This window comes from Centruroides sculpturatus, unplaced genomic scaffold, assembly GCF_000671375.1.
Source record: "Centruroides sculpturatus isolate CEXI.00-Female unplaced genomic scaffold, Cexi_2.0 scaffold1508, whole genome shotgun sequence".
Classification (NCBI taxonomy): Eukaryota; Metazoa; Arthropoda; class Arachnida; order Scorpiones; family Buthidae; genus Centruroides; species Centruroides sculpturatus.
The window spans coordinates 122,621-143,849 of NW_019385649.1; the positions used below are offsets into that span (position 1 = coordinate 122,621).

The following is a 21,229-nucleotide window of genomic DNA, read 5'->3' on the forward strand; positions in this document are numbered from 1 at the left end:
GTAGAATTTCTGTAAATGGCTAATCAAACAGATAATACTTTGATAATTAAAATATCAAACTTAAATAGATCTCTTTAAATTTTTCCTACTATTTACTAATATTCAGTACCATAAAATATAGAGTTATTATGATTACCAATAATCTAATTTTTCAAACTTATCTTTATTCTGGTTTATTGAAATAATAAAGCATGATAAAGGTAACCATGTTTACATATTTTGTTCTCATATTTATTTATCTGTTAAATTCAGATTTTTTTTGTATATGAAATTTAATATCCAAATTAGTTAATTATTAGAGCTTTAAATGTTAATTAAATAACATTAAAGCTTTAATAACATTTACTAAGATAATTTCATTTTTAACTTTTTCTCAATTATGAAAGACTTGTAATTTAGATTATTAATACATTTATAACAAAAAAGTTACATACCTAAGTAGAATTGTTTGATTGTTGCAAAAGTTGGCATGCAGCTATGTCTCAGACAGGTATGTAAATGATTACAGTTGTGGTCTGATTGCATGCCATATAATGCCACCAGATTCCCTTAAAATTGATACTTCAGTATTCTATAAAAAGGCTTGCAGAGGCACACTTTTCATAACTGTAGTGTGCTTATTGTTGGATGTTTTAAAATGTTAGGCATACCTGTATGATGCATTGAAAGAAATTACAGAGACAACTGATGGAGTTTGAGATAGGTAACATCACCAGTCTGAAAGAAGAAAAATGGCCATTTTGTCAAATTATCTACTATTTGGGCTGTTCTGATATGACTGTGAGGAGACAATGGGGCAATGAATATGTTAAGATATATAAACATGGCAAGCAGACTCTGGATGCCCTAGAGCGACCACAAGGAAAGACGATTGCATGATTATGAGAAATGCATAAATAATTGCATTGGCATCTTTTAACATATTTCCACAAGCGAAAATCATACACTATATATTGGACCGTTTCAATTACCAGGCTGAAAATTTAATTCTACTTGGTACATACAAGATCTAGACTTTCGCAATTAGACTTTGCTGGGCTTTGAAGACTTCTCAAACTTCTATTAAGTCTTATAAAAAGTAATACAGTTAATATACTTGACAGTTAGATATCCAACTATATACTGAACTTATCTCTACATACTTATTCATGGAAGGTTTCTTGGCATATCGAAAAAAACCCATAACAGGCATGCAGCACAGTTCTTCTTTAATATCAACACTAATTCGTATACAATTTATATTATTAAACTTTCCTTTTTATCAATATTAATAATAGTTCTTATCTAAACAGGTCAACTAATTTCACTTTTCTTGAATTGTATATGTTCAGCTCACAGAATTTAGTGGTGTTTTTCTTTTTGTATGGTGATTTACATAACAATGTGTTCTTATTCAAAAATTGCGAAGTAAGATTCTTAACTGTTTTTTTTCCCCCAGATTTTTTCCAAAAAATTTTTTTCTTTCCAAAAAAAAATCTTCAAAAGAACCAAGATATTGATTAAACTTAGATATTAAACTACAGTAGAGCATCGATTATCTGACCCCCGATTAACCGTCACATCAGTTAACTGACCGTTCCAGTCGGCAAATTTCAAATGTCCGCTAGTGATATGGCACTACAATATTTGGCTATATCTTGGCTACTTTACTATTATTTTTGTTAAATATTTGCATGTTTTAGCTGGCATCAACGGCTCGACCATTGAAGGGAGGCCAATATTTAAACGAAACTTAATTTTCTAATTATGAGTGGTTGTTTGTTTCGTGAGCAATAAAATAAATTTAAAATAATTTTTAACGATACAATAGTGACAATTATTATTTTAAAAAAAAATTGTTAGGCTAAACATCGATAAAAATTCAACACAAAATTGGTTAATAGCGATATACTAATAAACTAATTACATGGGATATACTAATATCCTAATATACTATACTAATAATGTATTTTTTTCCTTCTTTTCGGTTATCCGATTTTTCAGTTATCTGACCAACCTGAGTCCCCAATTGAATCGGATAATCGATGCTCTACTGTATATACTGAATTTATCCCTACATACTTATTCATAGAATGTCTCCGGAAACACTGAGAAAACTGTATGATGGATATATAGCACAGTTCTTCTTTAATATTAGCACTAATTTGTATACAATCTATATTATTAAACTTTCCTTTAATCAATCATTTTTATCCTAATTTAATATTAGTAATAGTTCTTACCTGAGCAACTCAACTAAACTTCATTTTTTTAGTTCTCAGCATCTAATGGCGTTTTCTTTTATAATGATTTGCATACCAATGCATTCTTATTTAAAAATTGCGAAGTAAGATTTTAACTATTTTCCAAAACATCTCATTAAAATCCTTAAAAAATTCTTTTTATTTTTCAAAGAATTTTTCATTTTCCAAAATTTTTTTCTTTTTAAAAAATCTTTTACAGTATTTTTATCCAGTTCTTGTTAATTTTTAAACTTAAGTTTTTATTTATACAATGTGTATTTTTTAGAATTTCTATACTCTTAAATTTTCTGCTATAAGTTTCTTTTTCTTTATGTAGGATCTTTACATTATTTTGATCTATATTGCAGTTATTTAACGTACAATGTTCAAGAAAAGCTGAGTTAATTCTATGATGTTTTAAATCTGCTACATGTTCTTTTAGTCTAATCTTCATCTTCCTCTTAGTTTCTCCTATGTAAAATTTTTTATTTCTACATGTACATGGGATTTGGTATACAATGTTTTTTGTCTTCTACTTGTTGTTTTTCTTTTGGCATGAATTTATTAGTATTTAATCTACCAAAAAGTTTTTATATTTTGGGGCAAGTTTTACATTGGTATGTCTTATCTCCTTATTGATTTTTTCATATAAACCCCTAATATAAAGGAATGGAATATATTTAGTTTTAGTTTTCTCTTCATTTTGTCTGGGAGTCTTTTCAATATCTATTTTATTCACTTTAGGATTCTCTTTGTTATTATTTATTTTATCTTCCCAAGTTTTAAGTAGTCTATTAGGATATTCATCTAACAGGAATTTTTTCTTCAAGTTTTTAATATTATTATCTATGTCATCACCTTTACTAGTTCTATTTTTAATTTTATTATATTCCATAGAGAATATATTTTGTTTATGTATAGTGGTATATTTGAATTATATTTCACTGTTGTTTGTGTTGAACAAGGTTTTCTAAAGGTTTTAAATTCTAATTCTTCTTTCTTTCTTATAATTGTAATATCCAGGTAATTTATCTCTTGATTAATTTTTCCTTCTTTTTCTATTGTAAATTGTATTGTTTTTGTTATTTTATTAATTACTTCCTTTATTTGTTCTAACTTAACTTTTTCTCTATATAGAACAAAAATATCATCCACATATCTCCTATAAAAGTATATTCCTGGTATCCTATTAATATGATTATCTATACCTATCATCACAAGCTCAGCCAGCTTTGGACCAATCACAGAACCCATACTAATAGCTTCTGTTTGTGTAAAATATCTGTCTTTAATTTCAAAATAATTGCTTCTATATGCAAACTCCATTAGATCTATAATTTCTGATTCCATATCTATCTGTGTTAGTTTGTTCTCGATCATTTCCCAGGTTATTGATGGATACATATTAACAATGTCGAGACTAGCCATTCTCAACGTTTCATCAATATCTAAGTTTTTTTGTTGCACATAAATTCATCCATATTATGTATAGCAAATTGAGAGTTTTGATACTTTTGTAAACGACTTTTCAAGAATTTTTCTAAATTATACAAGGTAGAATATTTAAAATCTATGATAGGTCTTATCTTTTCACCTGCTTTATGTGTTTTTAACTGAACTTTCAATTTTGGTATCCATTCATTGTTTTCATTTAAGATAAACCATTTTTCAACATCATTTATTTTTCCTAATTTTTGTAACTTTGTAATACGATTCTTCATTTCTTTATATATAACATCTTTTGGGTTGATCGGTAACTCTCAAAATTGATTATTCGTGATGACTTCTAATTTTTTTGTTTCTACCCATTTTTCTGAAACTATAACAATTTCCTTTGATTTGTCAGCTTTTATAATTTCCAGGTTATTTCTTTTCAAAAAGTCATATACTTTGTTAATCTGGTGTTTGTATTTAAAATAATTTTTATCTCTAATGATTATTTTATTTCCTTCTCTTTTTATATAATTTTTAATATTGTTACTAATGTTTATTTTTATAATATTTGACTCATTCTCTTGCATATTATTACACATAATATGCAAGAGTAATACCGTATAATTAATGGTTTTTTAAATTCATATGTCAGGTTATGATGCGTGTAAAAATTGGTTTTATGTTTTTAGTTGACTGAGGAGGGTTGAAACAAAGCCCGAAACATGTGTATAAGCACATATCAACAAAAACTGAAATAAGCGAATGTTGTACCAAGTGTTGGTTATTAGGCTAAATTGCGGTTTTAAAAAATAAATATAAAGACACAACATGGTTTTGAAATATGGAAGAAGATTAATAATTAGAATTAAAATAATCAATGAGACGAGTTATGGTTCAATGAATCTGGCATTATCATTTGAATATATAATTTTTATTTAGTTTACTGAATAATAATAATAAATATATAGTAATTAAAAATATAATTTCAGTGTATCATTTATCATATAATACAAAGAATATGAAAATTAAAGTACTACATTATTATATACATCTTTTTTTATAAAATAAAATATTTTGCTGGAATTAATAGCTATTTCACTGTCTAATTGTTGTTATAATGTAGATATTTAATTTTTAAAAAAGGAAATTTATATTTTGATAATTAATAGATTGATTTATTACTTGCCCAAAATGTAATCAAACAAATTTCTGTGAATTGTTTTTAAATTTCAAATATAACTTTCAAATGTAAAGAAGAATTTTGTCAAAAACTGTTAGAATTGTAATATTGTGCTTATAATTAGCAATATAGCCAAGGTAGTCAATGCATCAGCCTACAACTGTCAGAGATTCTGAATCAAATTTGGGGGATCAAAACCTAAGAAAAATACTGGACACATTGAGTCCCATCCCTTGCCACTTGGCCCAACCCATGATGATCTTGGAAAAAAAAGTCATTTTAGTGCCCACGGGATGGAAAGAGTCAAAAACGGTTAAAAATGTTATTAATTCTTTATGAATGTAATCATGAATGCTTGTAGTTATTAATGATTGAAATATAAATATTTTAATTAACTTTTTTATATTTTTTTACAGTTGGAAATCAAGAAAAGACACATTTTTTTCTTAGTCATAATGCCACACCATTTTATTCACAAAAGTTAAAGGATAAAGCTAAACAGTTCAAACTTCAGAATGCAAAGAGTATAATATCAGAAACATCAGGTAAGCTTCTGTTAATAATTCATTAACATTTTTGTATTTTTAATGCAATTTCTTCTGAATATGTGACAAATCATTTCTGAATAATTTGCTGATAATATATTGCTGTGGACTAAATAGAATAGTAAGTTTTAAAAATTACACAATTCATAAAATATTGCTACATTTATCAGTATTAATTTTGGTATTTATCTATTAAAGACCTGCATGTTGTGTTAAGTTGTTTTGCATGAAGCATTCCAATAGTGTATTGTGAATTTGTTGACATCTTGTTCCAATTTTGTTTACAAGTCAGAAAAACATTTCTATTCAAAAATTCAAAATCTATTTGAATATAACTAAAATGAATTTTCTAAGGTATCACAAATAAGAACTTTTTTGTTAATTTAATTTCATTAAATCATTCTATTCAAAAAATCAAAATTTAATTCAAAATTAATCAAAATGATTAGCTTAAAATATTACAGTTATGTACAGTATTTTTTGTTAATTTTTTTACATTAAAACATTTACTTATTACTTGAATGACAATTTAAGGAAACACTACTTACTTCCGCCAAAATAGTGTTGACGATGACAATTCCTCAACCTTACAAAACACAAATCTAAAAGAAATGAAAAAACCTTTGATCTGTGCAGCCATGTATTATTCCATACACAAAGATCACGCCTATAAATTGTTTTGTTACAAGACCATCTTGGCTTTTAACTTTAAAATAACTACATTTTAATGCCTTTTTTGAAAAAACCAAAGGGTAATGTATTATACTATATTCCTGCAGAATATGAACTACAAATTTCATGCATAAGCAAATTGAAAACAGTGAAAAAAATCATCCTCCTTGGCACTGTCTAACTTGAAATGCTGAACTGATGAACTAATTTGCATACTGACAGATAACAGTGGGTTATTTCCAATAAATCTTTAATTAAAAGTGATTCTGAGATTACAAACAAAAACTAAAAATATCTCTTACTTAGGTTTTAATTTTCAAACACTTTAAATTCCTCATTTGAAATCATAATCCAATTAGAATTCATCATTTCATAAGCAACATGACAAGACAGTTTGGTGCAGTGTTGGATTGTGCCATTCAAAGTGACACAATGCAACATGCAGGAATTTAAGTAGTTTAATTTGAATTGTATGACCCAATAATATCAGAATTATTCCAAACTGAGTGTGTCAAAATTTCTGGATGTTTTATGTCTAAAACTAATAAAACTTATTTTATTGGTTTGGACAACAGAAGAAATGAAATGTTTCTTTTTTGAGTGACAAAAAGATCTATAAAGCTGTACCTGTACTTGCTCTCAGTTTAACCTGCACAATAGAGTCTATGAGTACCTTCTTATTATTGCTCTTATCTCTCTGCCTGTTTCAATGTAGATATAGTGTTAATGGCTCTTTTATCCACATATGAATGATGTTCTGTTGTTTCCTTGATAAATGAGTTTTAGAAATACAGAACACTGTGCACATGTGGTTCCAAAGTCATTAATACTAAGTTTCCATGGAAACTGACAGAGTGATATTGTAGTGACAACATCATCACCAATGAGGTCCAAACACCAAAAAGGGGTCCATTCTTTAAGTAAGCAATCATTCTTAGCCTTTAAATACTTCCAACATGTTCCAATGTGTTATGGTCCACTATTAAACAGAATGTTACGCAGTGTATATCTGTAGTAAGTTCTAACATTGACAATTTCTTGCAAAGATATAATGGATATGAATAATCATTAAATATAACATGTTAATTTAATTTCTTTCTTTTTGAAAATAAGTATAAAATTACTTAAGAGAACTAATCATACAGGAATACACCAATTCTAGATCATACAGGCTTTATTGACTTGGATATGACTACAAAGGAAATGCATTTTGGACTATTTGTCTATCATCAGTCCTTTTTATTCAATACATATCTGGTGTTTGATAAAAAGTTTAATAAAACTAAAATATAAGCAATTACATATAAAATTGTTAAAAATAAAAATCTAAAAGAAGTAACTTAGTATTAAAACCATTAAAAAGGTAAAACCTCACTGCACAACATTCATCCAAACTGATGGATGTACAGTACAATGTAATGATCTATCATTGTTGTGTTCCTGTATGATTCATTCTCTTAAACTATGCTTGCTTCTAAGAATTTGAAAAGAGAACAAAAAATGATAAAGAACAAATTACTTTCTTCAGTTTAATATTTACGTGACATTAATGATTTTTTAATATTATTTTCTAAATTACAAAAATACATGCATATGCATAAATTAATTCAATTATCCTTTTTCTTGTTATATAGATAATAACATCTTAGGTATGCTCCACAAATGGAGAAATCCTGTATTTCAGAAACAAGATCTTAATGTGAGTATAATTGCTATTTTGAAATATTTTAAATTTCACTTTTCTGAAATTAAAAGTATTATTTCAAAATAAAAACTAAATGTTAAAAAAGTTGGATTTTCATATAAAAATGCATAAAAGTTTACTTTAATGCACATTAAGAAAATAAATTAAACATCTATATAAATATACTACATTTATATCTATAAATAATCCTATATGAAACTAAATGAATATTAATTTATATTTATCAAGTTTATAAAATAACATGTACTGTAATTGATATGCATTATTATAAATGTGAGATTGGCAATTTTTACGTAGTTGTCGATAAAAAAGAATTGTAAACATATCCGATAGAAAAAACACTCCTGGTGAGAATTAGATCGGAGGTCACCATTTGTTTTCACAATTGGGTGGGAAAGTTGACACTTAAGTAGTGGAATGCACTGTCATCGTCAACAAAAGTCGATCATTTGTTAGATTTTCCACAACCGTGATATAAAAGCTTGAGCCCCTGGAAGCTCAGAGCGATCCAAAGAAAGTTATACTTGTTAATGTGTGCATTGTGTCTCCATACATCAGATGGAAAGGAGAAGGCATTGAAATATGACAGACCACAACTTCAAACTTCCATACTTATCGCCATACTACAGTTCCTGCATTGACTACAATTCTTACAAGTTCCTCATAGAGGTATTTTTATTTAGAGCTTTGCGAACTCTCTCTCTCAGAATAGCCGTTAGAGCTGTTAAGAGCGGCCCTTTGTATAGTTAACTCATATTTAACCACATTTAACCTCTCTATTATTATTGCCTTTGTAATTAGGATTAGTTATTCAATAAATGCTTTGTTATTTTGTTAAACTGTTGCCTGTCATTGAAAGGACGCCTGCCGACTTCCCGACGTACTCCCCACTCAATTTGCCCTCCTAAGCCATTCAACGACTTCGAGGTCGGTCTTTGCAGACTGTGCAGTGTAAGTGGTCATTAGGGATTGTCCCAGTGGCCCTCTGCGTGCCTCACATAAAGAATACCAAATTATTTTGAATAATTACGTTGATATCTTATAAAAAAATTAATTTTAGTTTTTTATAAATATTTATTGTATGGTATTTCTTTTAATTAAAACCTTATATAAATAATCATTGTTTAACAGTCTTACTGTTTCGACTGAGACAAAGTCCAAAGAATCCAGATTCTAAAATCACTGATTCTTTCTTTCTAAACAAAAACTGGTGACTTCCTATCACATCACTTTTAAATCAGATGATGTCTGTCATACAGTTTTATGATTGACAATCAACAAACAGAACAAATAAATACATTTGATAATTTTTTAATTCTGCTGTCACCAGAGGGATGTTTTTAATGTTTTACATATTGAGGTGAATGAGTGGACTCAAATGAAAGGTTGACTCCATTGTGGAACTGTCAATTTCCTTGTGCATGCAAAGAGACAAAGTTAAAGACATTTATATGTATTGTCTATTTTTAAGAATTTTTCTTAAATTTTGTAAAAATAAAATTTGTTAGTTTTTCTATTAAGATGTACAAGAATTGTTTTCGAGAATTTGATGTTGAAACTCATTTAGGAATCCTAAATGATCCCTATATTTCTTTCCACAAATAATGTGAGAAAAATAAAATTTGTTAGTTTTCAGAATTTTCTTACCTTAACTGGCATGTCTTTAGATATTACAAAGCATTCTCCACAGCTGAATCCGAGTTTATTTTGTTGAAATTTCTTCATGAAATCCAAAATCTGTCCAATAAAAAGTTGATATAATATAAAGTCCATCATTTATAATATTAAGTCCATCATTTATTTAGTATTAATGTAATCTATATAGTCCTACCTTTAGCTTATCTTGCAATGAGAGATAAGCACTTGTAATTCTTCTGATATCTTGAAAGGAATCATAGATCTGAAAGTAGATTTCGAGAAATTAGAATAAAGAAATTTTATGAAAAATGTTTGTTGTTGCTTGTAATTACCGAAGAAACGCAGCGTGAAATTGAAAACACGCAGAAAAATATTATCATGGTTACAACAATCGTAACAATCCACATTATAACACNTTAAATTATCATAAAAGTATGGTCAAATTTTTAAACGAGGTGATGATTATGAAAAGACAGTCAAAAACTAAAAAAGTTCGCTCCTTTCTTAAATAATTTTCAGGAAAAAATTGTACAATAATTGTTGTCATAAAGAAATAAAGGGCAATAAAAAGTTTATTAGTATTTTGTGCTAAAAATAGGCCATTCATGGCATTGATGATGACTTCAATTTTATTTCTATTAATTAATCAACATATTACATTGAGTTGATAATTGTATGTGCTAGCTATCCTATGATGATAGCATGTGTTTATATTAAAGCATTCTTTTAATTAAAAAAATTTTTATGTTAATTTATCTGTTTAGTGTTATATTGCAAATTATATAGTAGATCTAGTTAATTATTTGTATGATTTAATTTGAATTTTCCAAACTATGTAGCAATAATTATTAATTGATTTTTAAATTGTTGCTTTATTTTGTGTGTTAGTTGCAATAATTTTTGGGAAAATCTTGAGTCCTGAAAATATTCTGCACCACTGGATAGTTTACCACTTGATGTCAGATTGCATAACTAATTTGCTATTTTGTATTGCCTTTTTATTATGGTCAACTCCTGATTTATTGGGGATGGATTTACCAAGTTGCAGATTTACCCTGGTTGGCGATAGTGAGAATGTGTGCTCAAAAGAGCTATTGCATCGTTCTCGATGATGCATGTCTAACTGTTAAGTTTAGTGTTGATTTTTTGGGTTAATGTATTGTACTTTTTATAATGAATGTATAATTAAGTACTGTAATTGTAATATTTATTTAAAATGCTATTGTGTTGTTTTTAAATAAGTAAAGACTTAGTCATCAGTATGAGCTATATTTTTCATATTGTACTATGCATTTTACTTTTGTTTCCTTATGACGTATTAAAATGTAGTAGTGCTTATTATTGTGCATATAGTTATCTTAGAGTAATTTGCAGATTTACTTTGGAATTTAAAATGCCGTAGTCGATGAACCCTCTACTACTCCCCTAATTTGAAGTGGACTGTGTTTTTTTCTCAGTTTAGAGTAGATATAAATATGAGAAACCATGGGCTAATAGGGTGAGTGGATCCCTATATACCACTTAATTGGCAACGGATTAGTGAGATCCTCCCACAGGGTCAATGGATGGCATGTTTCTTCTTGGCACATTTCCCATGTTTTGGGAACATCTGGTCAGGTCGAGTGAGAGGGTGAGAGGGGTCGTTGGTAAAGTGTTGGCGATACCCAAGAAATAGACACCATTCAGAAACAAGAAAAATATTTAAAATTTAATGAATAACTAAAAGCTAACAAAAAGGTTAAATGATTTCAGATACAAATACAAATAATTAACAGCATATACCAGATAGAGTTTACAAAATGTTGTGAAACATCCTATCTCTTTCCCTTCTTCGGTGATTTCGAGATCGAGCAGGTATTTCAAGATCGAACTGATGCTGGAGACTTTTAGTTAGGAAGATGCACAGGATAAATTGGTTTCGGAGAGACGATTGCCCCGAAGTAGGGTGCATTTGCCTTATATTTGTTTTTGGCCTAGGAAAAGGATCATGTGACCGAATGTTGTCAAAGATGAAAGTTAATTTTGCAGGTGTTTGGTCAGAGGTGATCCAGGGAGACAAAGAGAAGTGCTCGAAATGGAACATAGACTGTAATCTTTGGTTTGTGCAACGTTAGATTCATCCTGTTTATACAGGTGAATGCTGACATTCTCATCCTTTTAACAATAAATTGTTATCCTTTCTTAGCAGTTGTTGATGAGAAAGATGACATTCAATCCTTTTTCGTAGTGATGTTTTCTTAATGCTAGCGATGGAGAATTAGACTTAGAAGTTTTTGTAAAATAGAGTAAAATCATATCATAGGTGTTTAATCTCACATAAATAATTTAACAATTCATATTCATCTATTTATTTATTATATAAAATAATTTAATTTTTTCAGGAAATAATTGATACAAGTATAAAAAATATTTCCAGAACAACTATTAAAGTTTATAACTTAACACAACCACATTCCTTATCAAAGTCGGATTTGAATCATGCTAAGGTAAGGATAAAATTAACGTTTAAAATTTTATTTTCTAGATTAAAAACTACACTGAAACAAATTATTTTAATTATATTTATTTTCTCTGTTATAACTTAAAAATAGTTTCAATATTTATTAAATTCAGTTTTTATTCTATCAATCTAAAATTTTATAACTTGACAGTTATTTGAAATATTAAGGATGAAGCCAAGAATGTTCAAATCTTTACTTAATTCTTAATTTGTGATTTATCTTTCATTCTATATTTTAGCTTGAAAATAATTATTTATTTTATTATAATTCTAAATTTCATTTTTTGTATTGAATTATATATTAAATGTATTCAACATCATATATTTAAAAAAATAAATCAACATTAAATATGAAATATTTTTATTAAAATAACATGAACATAATTAATGTTGCAATTATATTCTTACCTTCTAGTTATTTATCATTATTTAGTCTATTTTGTTAAGAGATAATATAAATTTCTTTGAGTTTTTTTTAAATAAATATTCCTCATTTTTTATTTATTTGCTTATTTTTAATGTGTTTTGATATATCCCAATACTGAAAATACCTATTAAATAATTAATTAGTTATCTTAGACAATAAATGAAAAATCTGATATTCAAGATGGTAATAAAAACATGTTAACAATAGCTAAAGCAATGCATTCTATTACTTTAAAATACAACTAAAAATATCTAAATCTAATTAAATTTATATGTTACCGCTAAAGCTCAAAATCCGTTAATGTGTACATTACCTAGCTAATCTTCAGATTAACTAGGGTGATCCGTTAAAGCTCCGAAAATTGTTCATTTTCTCAAATTACCTAGGTTATTTGCAGAGTATCTAGGTAATCTGCACATTAACGGCTTCCGTATCGTTAAAGTTCAAAAGTTTGTTTCTTTCACTTCCTTTCCCCACTCCTTCTTTTTACGTAGATAAATTTAAATCCTAGAATGCAAGCAAGCACCGAATTGGTGAGTAAAATCAAGAAAAGATTCTTCGCAAACCTCTTTAGCGAAGATTTAAAATATAATACGTAGTGTTTTAATAACAAACCAAAGTATGATTCCATAATTGAAGATGTAAAGCAAATAAAAGTTTCCAAGAAGAAAGAATCATCTCGAGATTATCAAATAATTCAAAGGTGTGATGTGTTGACTGTACGAGGCTGTGAAAAACTCATTGAGCCGTTGTCAGATGCGCGAGAAAGGTTTGAAAAAGTTTGTCCATGCCGGAGAATTGTTTGACATTCGATAAAAACTGAAGAAGACCTTGAAAAATTAGAAGATTCACAAGAGACTGTGATTATGAGATCACAGTCAAATCTTACTCAAGAGGACATTCCGTTATCCCCCGCTTCTACAGAATCACCTATAGAAATACAAGAATTTACCGATAGTAATCTTAAACTGCCTTCTATACCGTTGATTGATGATGCAGTCACGAAGAATATTCAGTTACCCTGCACCTCCAAGGAATCGCCTCTGCAAGTTGAAGAAGTCATCACTGAGTTACTCTCAACTTCAGCAGAATCGCCATCACAGTTTCGTACGGAGCCTGTAAAGAGCACTATACAAGACATAGTCTGTATTGTTTGCTCAAAAGCAGCATCAAGTGCTCACAAGTGTAAATCGTGTAATATGTTTGTTCACGCAGTTTGTGGTGAAGTAGATCCTAAAGAGGAAGGGTATGGTAAGAATGTATTGTGCATCATCTGTAAAAAGAATATGGATCAGAAAATACAGCGTGATGAAGCCAAGAAATGTTTAGAAAAGCAAGCAAAGAAAATGTTAGCAGTTTCTAATGCAAAGCACCCAAACGTCGATGAAGGTTTCGCTGTGAGAATTAAAGTACCCGAAGAAGACAGAGCAAAAACTGATGCACGTTCAATTTTAGCTGTGGTTCTTAGTAAAACAGAGGATGGCTTTTATAAACTTGATACTAAAACAGGTATTTTAAAACAATTGTATGCAAAATCTGAATTCAGTGTTTGCAAAGAGAGATTTTTAACGAAAGAAGATGGATGTCCCTGCTGTAGAAATATCTTTACGTCAAACAGCAATAAAACAATCCCTTGGTACTGGGCAGGGTTTCAGAAAATGTGACTGCAAATCTAAATGTACCACAAATAGGCGTGCTTGTCGCAAAAACCAATTGCTACGTAATTCAAAGTGTCACCAATCTTTAGATTGCACTAATAAGTAAGTACAATTTTATCATATGTTTTGCAAATTCATTTCCCTAATTGTAGTAATATTTTAAACCGTTTGATTTTTGTATTAAAGTTTTTTTAATTGATTGATGATTGATTCAATCAACTAATTTGTTGATTGTATTAACTTGATTCTTTAGATATTGAAAATTAAATAAATAACATTATGTTAATTTAAGCGTACAGAAACGTTGCTGTTGTTCCAGCAAAAATCTTATTTTCACTTTACCGAGTGCCTAGTAGGTAATTTGCAGATTACCTAGATAATCTGAACATTACCTAGGTAATTTGAGAAATGGAATAATTTTCGCAGCTTTAACGGATCACCCTAGTTAATCTGCAGATTAGCTAGGTAATGCGCACATTAACGGATTTCGAGCTTTAGCGGTAACATATATATAAATTGCATTTAAATGCAAGAGTTGAATTATTTACAAATCGCTATATATTTTTAATTTTGATTTTTTTATTAATATGGTTTTTCATTATGTAATGACCTTAGCAGTTTGAAATTAGATTTTTGGTTCTCAAGTTTGTCTTTTTATCTTGGATATCTTTGCGTTTATTGATCTAAGACAATTAGGTTTGAGAGTGAAAGGAAAAGGTGAAACATACAGCAGTTTTTGATATGTTTCATATATGATTGTTATATAATTTGTACATTTAAAAATGATATATTTCTTATTTTTTAAAATTAACTGTAAATAAATCATAGGTGATTGGTCAAGTGGATTGTAAATTTATTGCCTGTTTAATACCTAAAATAGAAAAATTTCAATGTAAGTACAGTTCTTACTCAAAATTATATATATAAAAATCTTAAATGCTATATATATATTTCAGTACTTATTATTAATTTATTATTAATTTTGATGAAATATTTTATTTAAAGTGTTTTTAAAATATAGCTCGCAATTTGATTGTGCTTTTTGATCAACATGCAGTACACGAAAGGATACGCCTTGAGAAGTTGATTAAAGGTTGCTAATTCAATTATTTATTCACTTAAATTTTTTTAAGACTATATATGAGCCATTCACAGGCCAAATCGACTAACTCCATTTGTAAATTCTTAATATAATCATTATTATTTTTACATTTTTTGCATAACTAATTTTGTATATCATTACATTAAAGCTATGGTTTAATGTAATGATATATAAAAATACATTCTACACTGTCTATTTAAATTTAAAGTTTAAAAGAAATTTTATAGAATAATTAATATTATTAATTTTTGTACTTTTCGTTTTGTGGAGTTAATCAATTTGGCAAGTGAGCAGCTCATATATCAAGTAATATTGAAAAAAAAATTTATTTTACAGATTCATATGAAAATAATTCTGAGGAACAAAACGTAAAGTCGTCATCATTGGATGTTCCAATCTCTGTTCACTTGAGGCCAGAAGAAATGAGAATGTTAAAAGCATATGAATGTCATTTAGAAAAAATCGGACTGAAAGTAACTGTTGACGACGATTCCATACGTGTTCATTCTGTTCCATCTTGTTTATTTGAAAAAATTTCAAATGAAAGCAAAAAGAAGACTACAAGAATTAACACAATTGTTGAGGTATGTTTTGAGTAATTATCTGATTTAAACAATGTAATAAAAAGTCAGATTTGTAATATATGAAGCCAGTACCAGTTCTAGTCTCATATTTACTTGGTGCAAGAAGTTTTGGCGTGCCTCAGGCTTTCTAATCAGTGTATTAGCATAAATTTTGAACTCTCTTTCTGTCTGTGTGTTTTGTGGCTGGTTTGACCATTCCTAAAGCTGGCACCAAACATTGCTATTGTACAAATTATTTTCGTAGTAATTTTTATCTACTGGTATTTGATTTTCTTAGTTTTTAACAGAGTAGCCCAACAGAACTCTTGAATTAAATTTAAATTTGAAAATCTGTTTAATTTTTTCTTAATTCTTTTCTTTTTTCTAAGCATTCATGTAGATATCAGAGTCTGTTATTCTAAAAAATACATTTTAATCCATCATGTTTAATGTATTTACATACAAAAAATAAGCACAGTATGAGTATAAAGTATAATAAATATTTAGGTAAATATTGAAAATTTAAAAGGATAATTAATAGTGATGGGATGATTAATTGGAATCAAGATAATCTCATCACAATTTCCAATTCTTCCCATTTTGTAAGAAAATTAACTATTTGTTTCAGTCAGATTAAAAATTTTTTAAAAATTACAATATTAACAATTAAATACTAATTTATTGAAAACTTTTACATTGACAAAACAGTGTGTGTGCAACACCCTGTACACAAGATGACGTTTGTCGTGATGGTCTTCTCTTTCGAGAAGTCAGTGGCCAGAGATTGCACTTGGTCAGTATTGTCCCCATTTTAGGGGAGATGGTGACTTTAGGTCAGGGCTGCCAACCTTACCAGAGAAAATTGTTGTATACGTCACTCGAAATTATCATACGGCCATCTCGATCCATTACACTTACACCCTTTATCCATAGAAATATTAACTAGGTTCTCCGGAATCTCTTAAACTTTTTATTTGTGATCCCTTCTCACAATAAAAAAAATTTTTAGACCCCATTTTACAAAGAAATTTTTACGATACTCTTATATGGTGCATAATAAACCTCTTTGAATGGATATAATCTAAATTTTACATTTATATATATATGTAAAATTACAGCACATCAAATATTAATTTAACAAAGACATAACACATTTCTTTCTTTATACACTTATTTTGTATGCATAAACCTTAGTTCTTCCAAATTTTTGGAACTATCTAAAATTTTTAGTTTGCCTCTTGAGCAGTTGTGACCTAATTTAAGAAATGCTGCCTTGTGTTAAACTAGTTAAATACTGGACAACTCACTAGATGGAAACTACTCTGCAATAAAATGTATTAATGTGGTACTGTACCTATATTTTGTGCAACTAGAAGCATAATGGCATTTCAATAGGACATTTGTTTGTGCAAATTTTCTTTGCACATTGATTTGAGCATTTTATTGGCCAGTCTAAAAGTACAGCAGTTAGCAGTCTTTAAAAGTACAAGAAAGGTGTGTCTTATAATCAAGAATATAAAGAATTTAAAAATTAATTTGATTTATAATTTGAAAATTTCATAACTTTTAAACTGTTTTTAAAAATGTTGTTTTAATTTTCAATTGATTTAATTTGAATTTTAATTAATTTAATGTTATTTTTAGTTTTGGTTTCAATGTAAAAGCCAGAGTTTTAATTATTATTTTATTATTTATTTAATTTTGCCTGCACTTCCTGAACCCTTAATTACAATTTTTTTAAATTAATTGTAACTTTGTTTTCCTTTTGTCACAAAGCAGTAGAAATTGTTTGAGTGTTATTTCCCCACAAAAGATGGCGACCCTCAACACGATTGGATAGTTTGTCAATTAAAAGGGAATTAAAAGGTAATTTCTTTGAGGGTAGTGTTGCAATATTAACTCTATCCAAAACAAGATTACAAATTTATTTAGTAGTACACAAAAAAAGCAGGCATATCCATGTATAAATGGAGAATTTTCATATTTCTTTCAAAAGATTAGTGTTTATCAATTAACAAATGTAGCATGCTGGTAATGTAGATAATCAATTTTTCTAAACTAAAGAAAATTTTTGAAAGTTTTCGAAAGAATCTGAACCAGGAGAAATTTGGGTATCGTCCCATCACTAATAATTAGCTATATTTACCCTTCCCTTCGTATTTGGAAATGACATCTTTCCAAAATAATTGGTGAAGTGGGAGACCACAAAATTAAACATACACTAGAAATGGTTGCATCAATTATCAAAACTTAAACATAAAAAAAAATATAAGATTTAAATTATCATCCAAGGATATATTTAAAATTGTTAAAGCAATTTTTGTAATCTCTTCTTGGCCCCAACAATGGACAGACACCTGCAAGTGCTGGTTTTCTCATTGAGAATAGTAGTATGAATCAGATTTGCATTCAAGGTTTTAAATATTAATATAAATATAAATTAGTTTTAAAAAACTGTATAAATTAAAAATTACATTCAAATTTAATTTTTTTTTAACAGAATTTATTGCAAGAATGGATGGAAATAACTCAGCTGACGGGTAATAAGATCTCTTCCTTACCAAAAACATTATTAAATGTTTTAAATTCTCAAGCCTGTCGAAGTAAGATATGTAATTTTTTGTTTAAAATTATATAATACATTTTAAAACATTCGGAATAATATATTTAAATTAAAAATGGTTCGATTCATTAATGAAAATATTTGATACATGACAGCAATATTTTATTATGAATATAACTGCATTTATTTGTCTACATAATCGAAAGGAAAGTCAAGTTAATGACAGCAAACCTTTTTAATATTCCTAAAATGAGTAGACTTGAAATGTGAGCTTTCACTAGTCTTATGTTTTATAACTGAAATTTTTAATTGGTTTTATCAATTTTGTGGAACAGGTTTTTTAAATAAACAATAAAGAGCCAATTGCTCTCTCTACATTAAACAAAGAATATGCCACAAACGTGTTGTTAATCTTGTATATATCGGGCACAGCTTAACTGGATGCGGTGTCTTTCGGTAGGTGGTATTGCTTGTAAATAATTCCTTTTGCAGTGTTTGGTTTTTTATTTCCATTGAAATGTGTAATGAGTTGTTTCTTTGGATTGCAGACTTTTTATGGTTTGACAAGTTATTTGACACAAAAGGATTTAGGCATTGTGTATAGTTATTTCTACAATATATAATGCAATTTTTTAAGCCTATGATGGTTTTTCTTAGCATTAATAATAATGTATTTGATTCAATTAATCTAGGCCAAATTCTGTTATTAGTATTACAGTAGAGTCCCAAAAACTCGGCACTCGATAACCCGGCAGTCCAGATAACTCAGCCACACCCTGGCAGGGCAAAAAAAACCCCTAGTTAATTTTCATTATAGACAGCTTTATGCCTCAAAGTATTTTTCTGAGGTCTGTCTTATCAGGTAAATTACTGTACACTGTGTATTCATTAATTTTCATTTTCATGTAGTAAAGGCCTTCATAAAGTATGTACTTTTCCTTTGTTTAAGGGTATTTGGGCAGTTTATTCTCTGGTATATACTCAAGCAAACAATACATACAAGTACAGTACAGTATTTTCTGAGGAAACACTCGTACTTATTCTTTTTTAACCCCGTTCCCGATAATCTGGTATTTTCACAAACTCGGCCACCTTTCGGTCCACATTAGGCCGCGTTTTCGGGACTCTACTGTATTTAGTTTTAATTCCGAGTTGATGGAGATGTCTCATAGTTTTCCACACGAAGAATTTCCTGTTTCCTTTGCAAACTACGAGACGACTCATAAAGATTTAAGCAAAAATAAGCTCTCGTTACAAACTTGGCCAAAGAGTAAATGCTATAAGTTGACTATTGCATACAATAACAAACATGCTTTACCAAGAATAGTGTCAGAGAGCATTTCATCCCATGACACTAACTGTAAGTAAAATTAGATTTTTATAAAATTATCACTATTTGTCACCATATGCAATACATTTCTGCTCGTCTATGTCGCAGTGGAAGTTTGTCTTATGCTACCAAAGTTAGAATTGCATGTGGGTGTCGGACATTAAGGTTGCTATTCGTAAACCACCAGTCATGAAACTAAATCTTTTTAATTCTTTGTAAACTATTCTCAAACCCAAGGCTCTTCAAAAAGATTTTTTTAAATTCTACAGTCAACATTTGCAGGTACACTTTTGTAATTTTTGTGGATGATACATCTCCATGGTTGGCAGTCTCAATCCAGTGGCATACCGGACTGCAATTGCACTATAGACGCACCACGGCATTTGTTTTTGTAATTATTTTTGCACAGCTGGAGTAGTTTGAGGTTGGAAATCCAAATTCGTTTGCCCAAAAAATGGTAGATTACATTAGAACTCTCAACCACCAGCCCATTCCGTGCATGTCGGAGGCATTGCTGCAACATTTAGGAAATAATCTGTGCTTTTTGGACATTAGTATGTATTAGTATCAGTTTGAGTGAGTATAACTTTGTTAAACTCTCTTGTAAACATTTCATTTATAAAAAGTTCAATGTTTAAACTTCATAAATGCTAGAAAGATTTACACAAGTTTATAAAAAAATTATGAATTATTTTAATTGAAATTAAAATAAAGAATCTGCACATAATTCTATATTGATTGTTTGTTTTATTTTATTGACCATTTCATCTCAGATTCATTAATGTTAGTTTTAATTAATTTTCAATTCAGGTGCAATAAAGTTTGGTGACCTGTTATCCAAAGATGAATGTCGCAAGTTATTGGGTCTGTTGACGCTGTGTAAACTGCCTTTCCAGTGCGCCCACGGTCGTCCCGATCTTGTTCCCGTTGCGGATCTTGATCATCTGAAGAAATTGGAACCACTGATGGTAAAAATCCTAATTTATAGATATAAATTTGCATATTTTTATGTTGATTGAAGTAAACTTTGCCTACTATGTCTATACTGTATTTACTTTTGTCTGGTAAACTACTTGTTCTTTATTTTATTTTAATAATAATTTGTTTATTTCTAGCAAAAACCACAATTACAGAAATTGACCGAAAGGTTACGGAGAAACAAAAGTCCTAATCAAAAGACAGATTCTGTCACCAGTTGCAAATAATAAGTACACATCAATTAATAGAACTGCATTATTATGTTATCGTGAGTTGTTATAAAATTTTTGTAAGAAATGAGTAGCTATCATTTTTTTTCTCGGTTGTTAAAAATATTAAGCCACAAATTATACTAGACCGGAGCCAAAAACACTTCATTGTTAATAAAATTTAATATTGATCACTAATTTTTATCAAAAAAAACTATTTACCTATACTATTTTATAAACTGTTTTTTAATAAAAAAAATAGATATTGAAGTTACTCATGATTTATTTCTATCCACCTACGAAAGATTGGCCTAATTTTGTCTTTTACATTGTTAGTTAATCAAAACAAACCAATCTTTAAAGTTACTTTTTCCCATTGCAACAGAAGTGGGTAGAATCTGGATACCGACGTTTTATTGGCATAGGTATTTGAGATAATTTGGATAAGTGTACACAAAATAATCGATTATTATAGAATATTTATTGTAAAAATAATCCCAATG

At 28.7% G+C, this 21,229-nt stretch overlaps 1 protein-coding gene across 1 annotated transcript in view; it reads left to right on the plus strand.

The window, feature by feature from the left end:
- The window catches only part of LOC111640883 (DNA mismatch repair protein Mlh3-like), a 24,516-nt gene extending 3,573 nt beyond the window's left edge, over positions 1–20,943 (plus strand). Inside the window, exons 2-10 of the mRNA XM_023386964.1 lie at positions 5,253–5,381; positions 7,688–7,752; positions 11,778–11,882; positions 14,810–14,873; positions 15,003–15,074; positions 15,420–15,667; positions 18,147–18,249; positions 20,350–20,507; positions 20,655–20,943. Of these exons, the coding sequence (XP_023242732.1) occupies positions 5,253–5,381; positions 7,688–7,752; positions 11,778–11,882; positions 14,810–14,873; positions 15,003–15,074; positions 15,420–15,667; positions 18,147–18,249; positions 20,350–20,507; positions 20,655–20,744 (1,034 nt within the window). The 3' untranslated portion in view covers positions 20,745–20,943. The remainder of the gene's footprint in view (positions 1–5,252; positions 5,382–7,687; positions 7,753–11,777; positions 11,883–14,809; positions 14,874–15,002; positions 15,075–15,419; positions 15,668–18,146; positions 18,250–20,349; positions 20,508–20,654) is intronic.
- Positions 20,944–21,229: the final 286 nt, after the last annotated feature.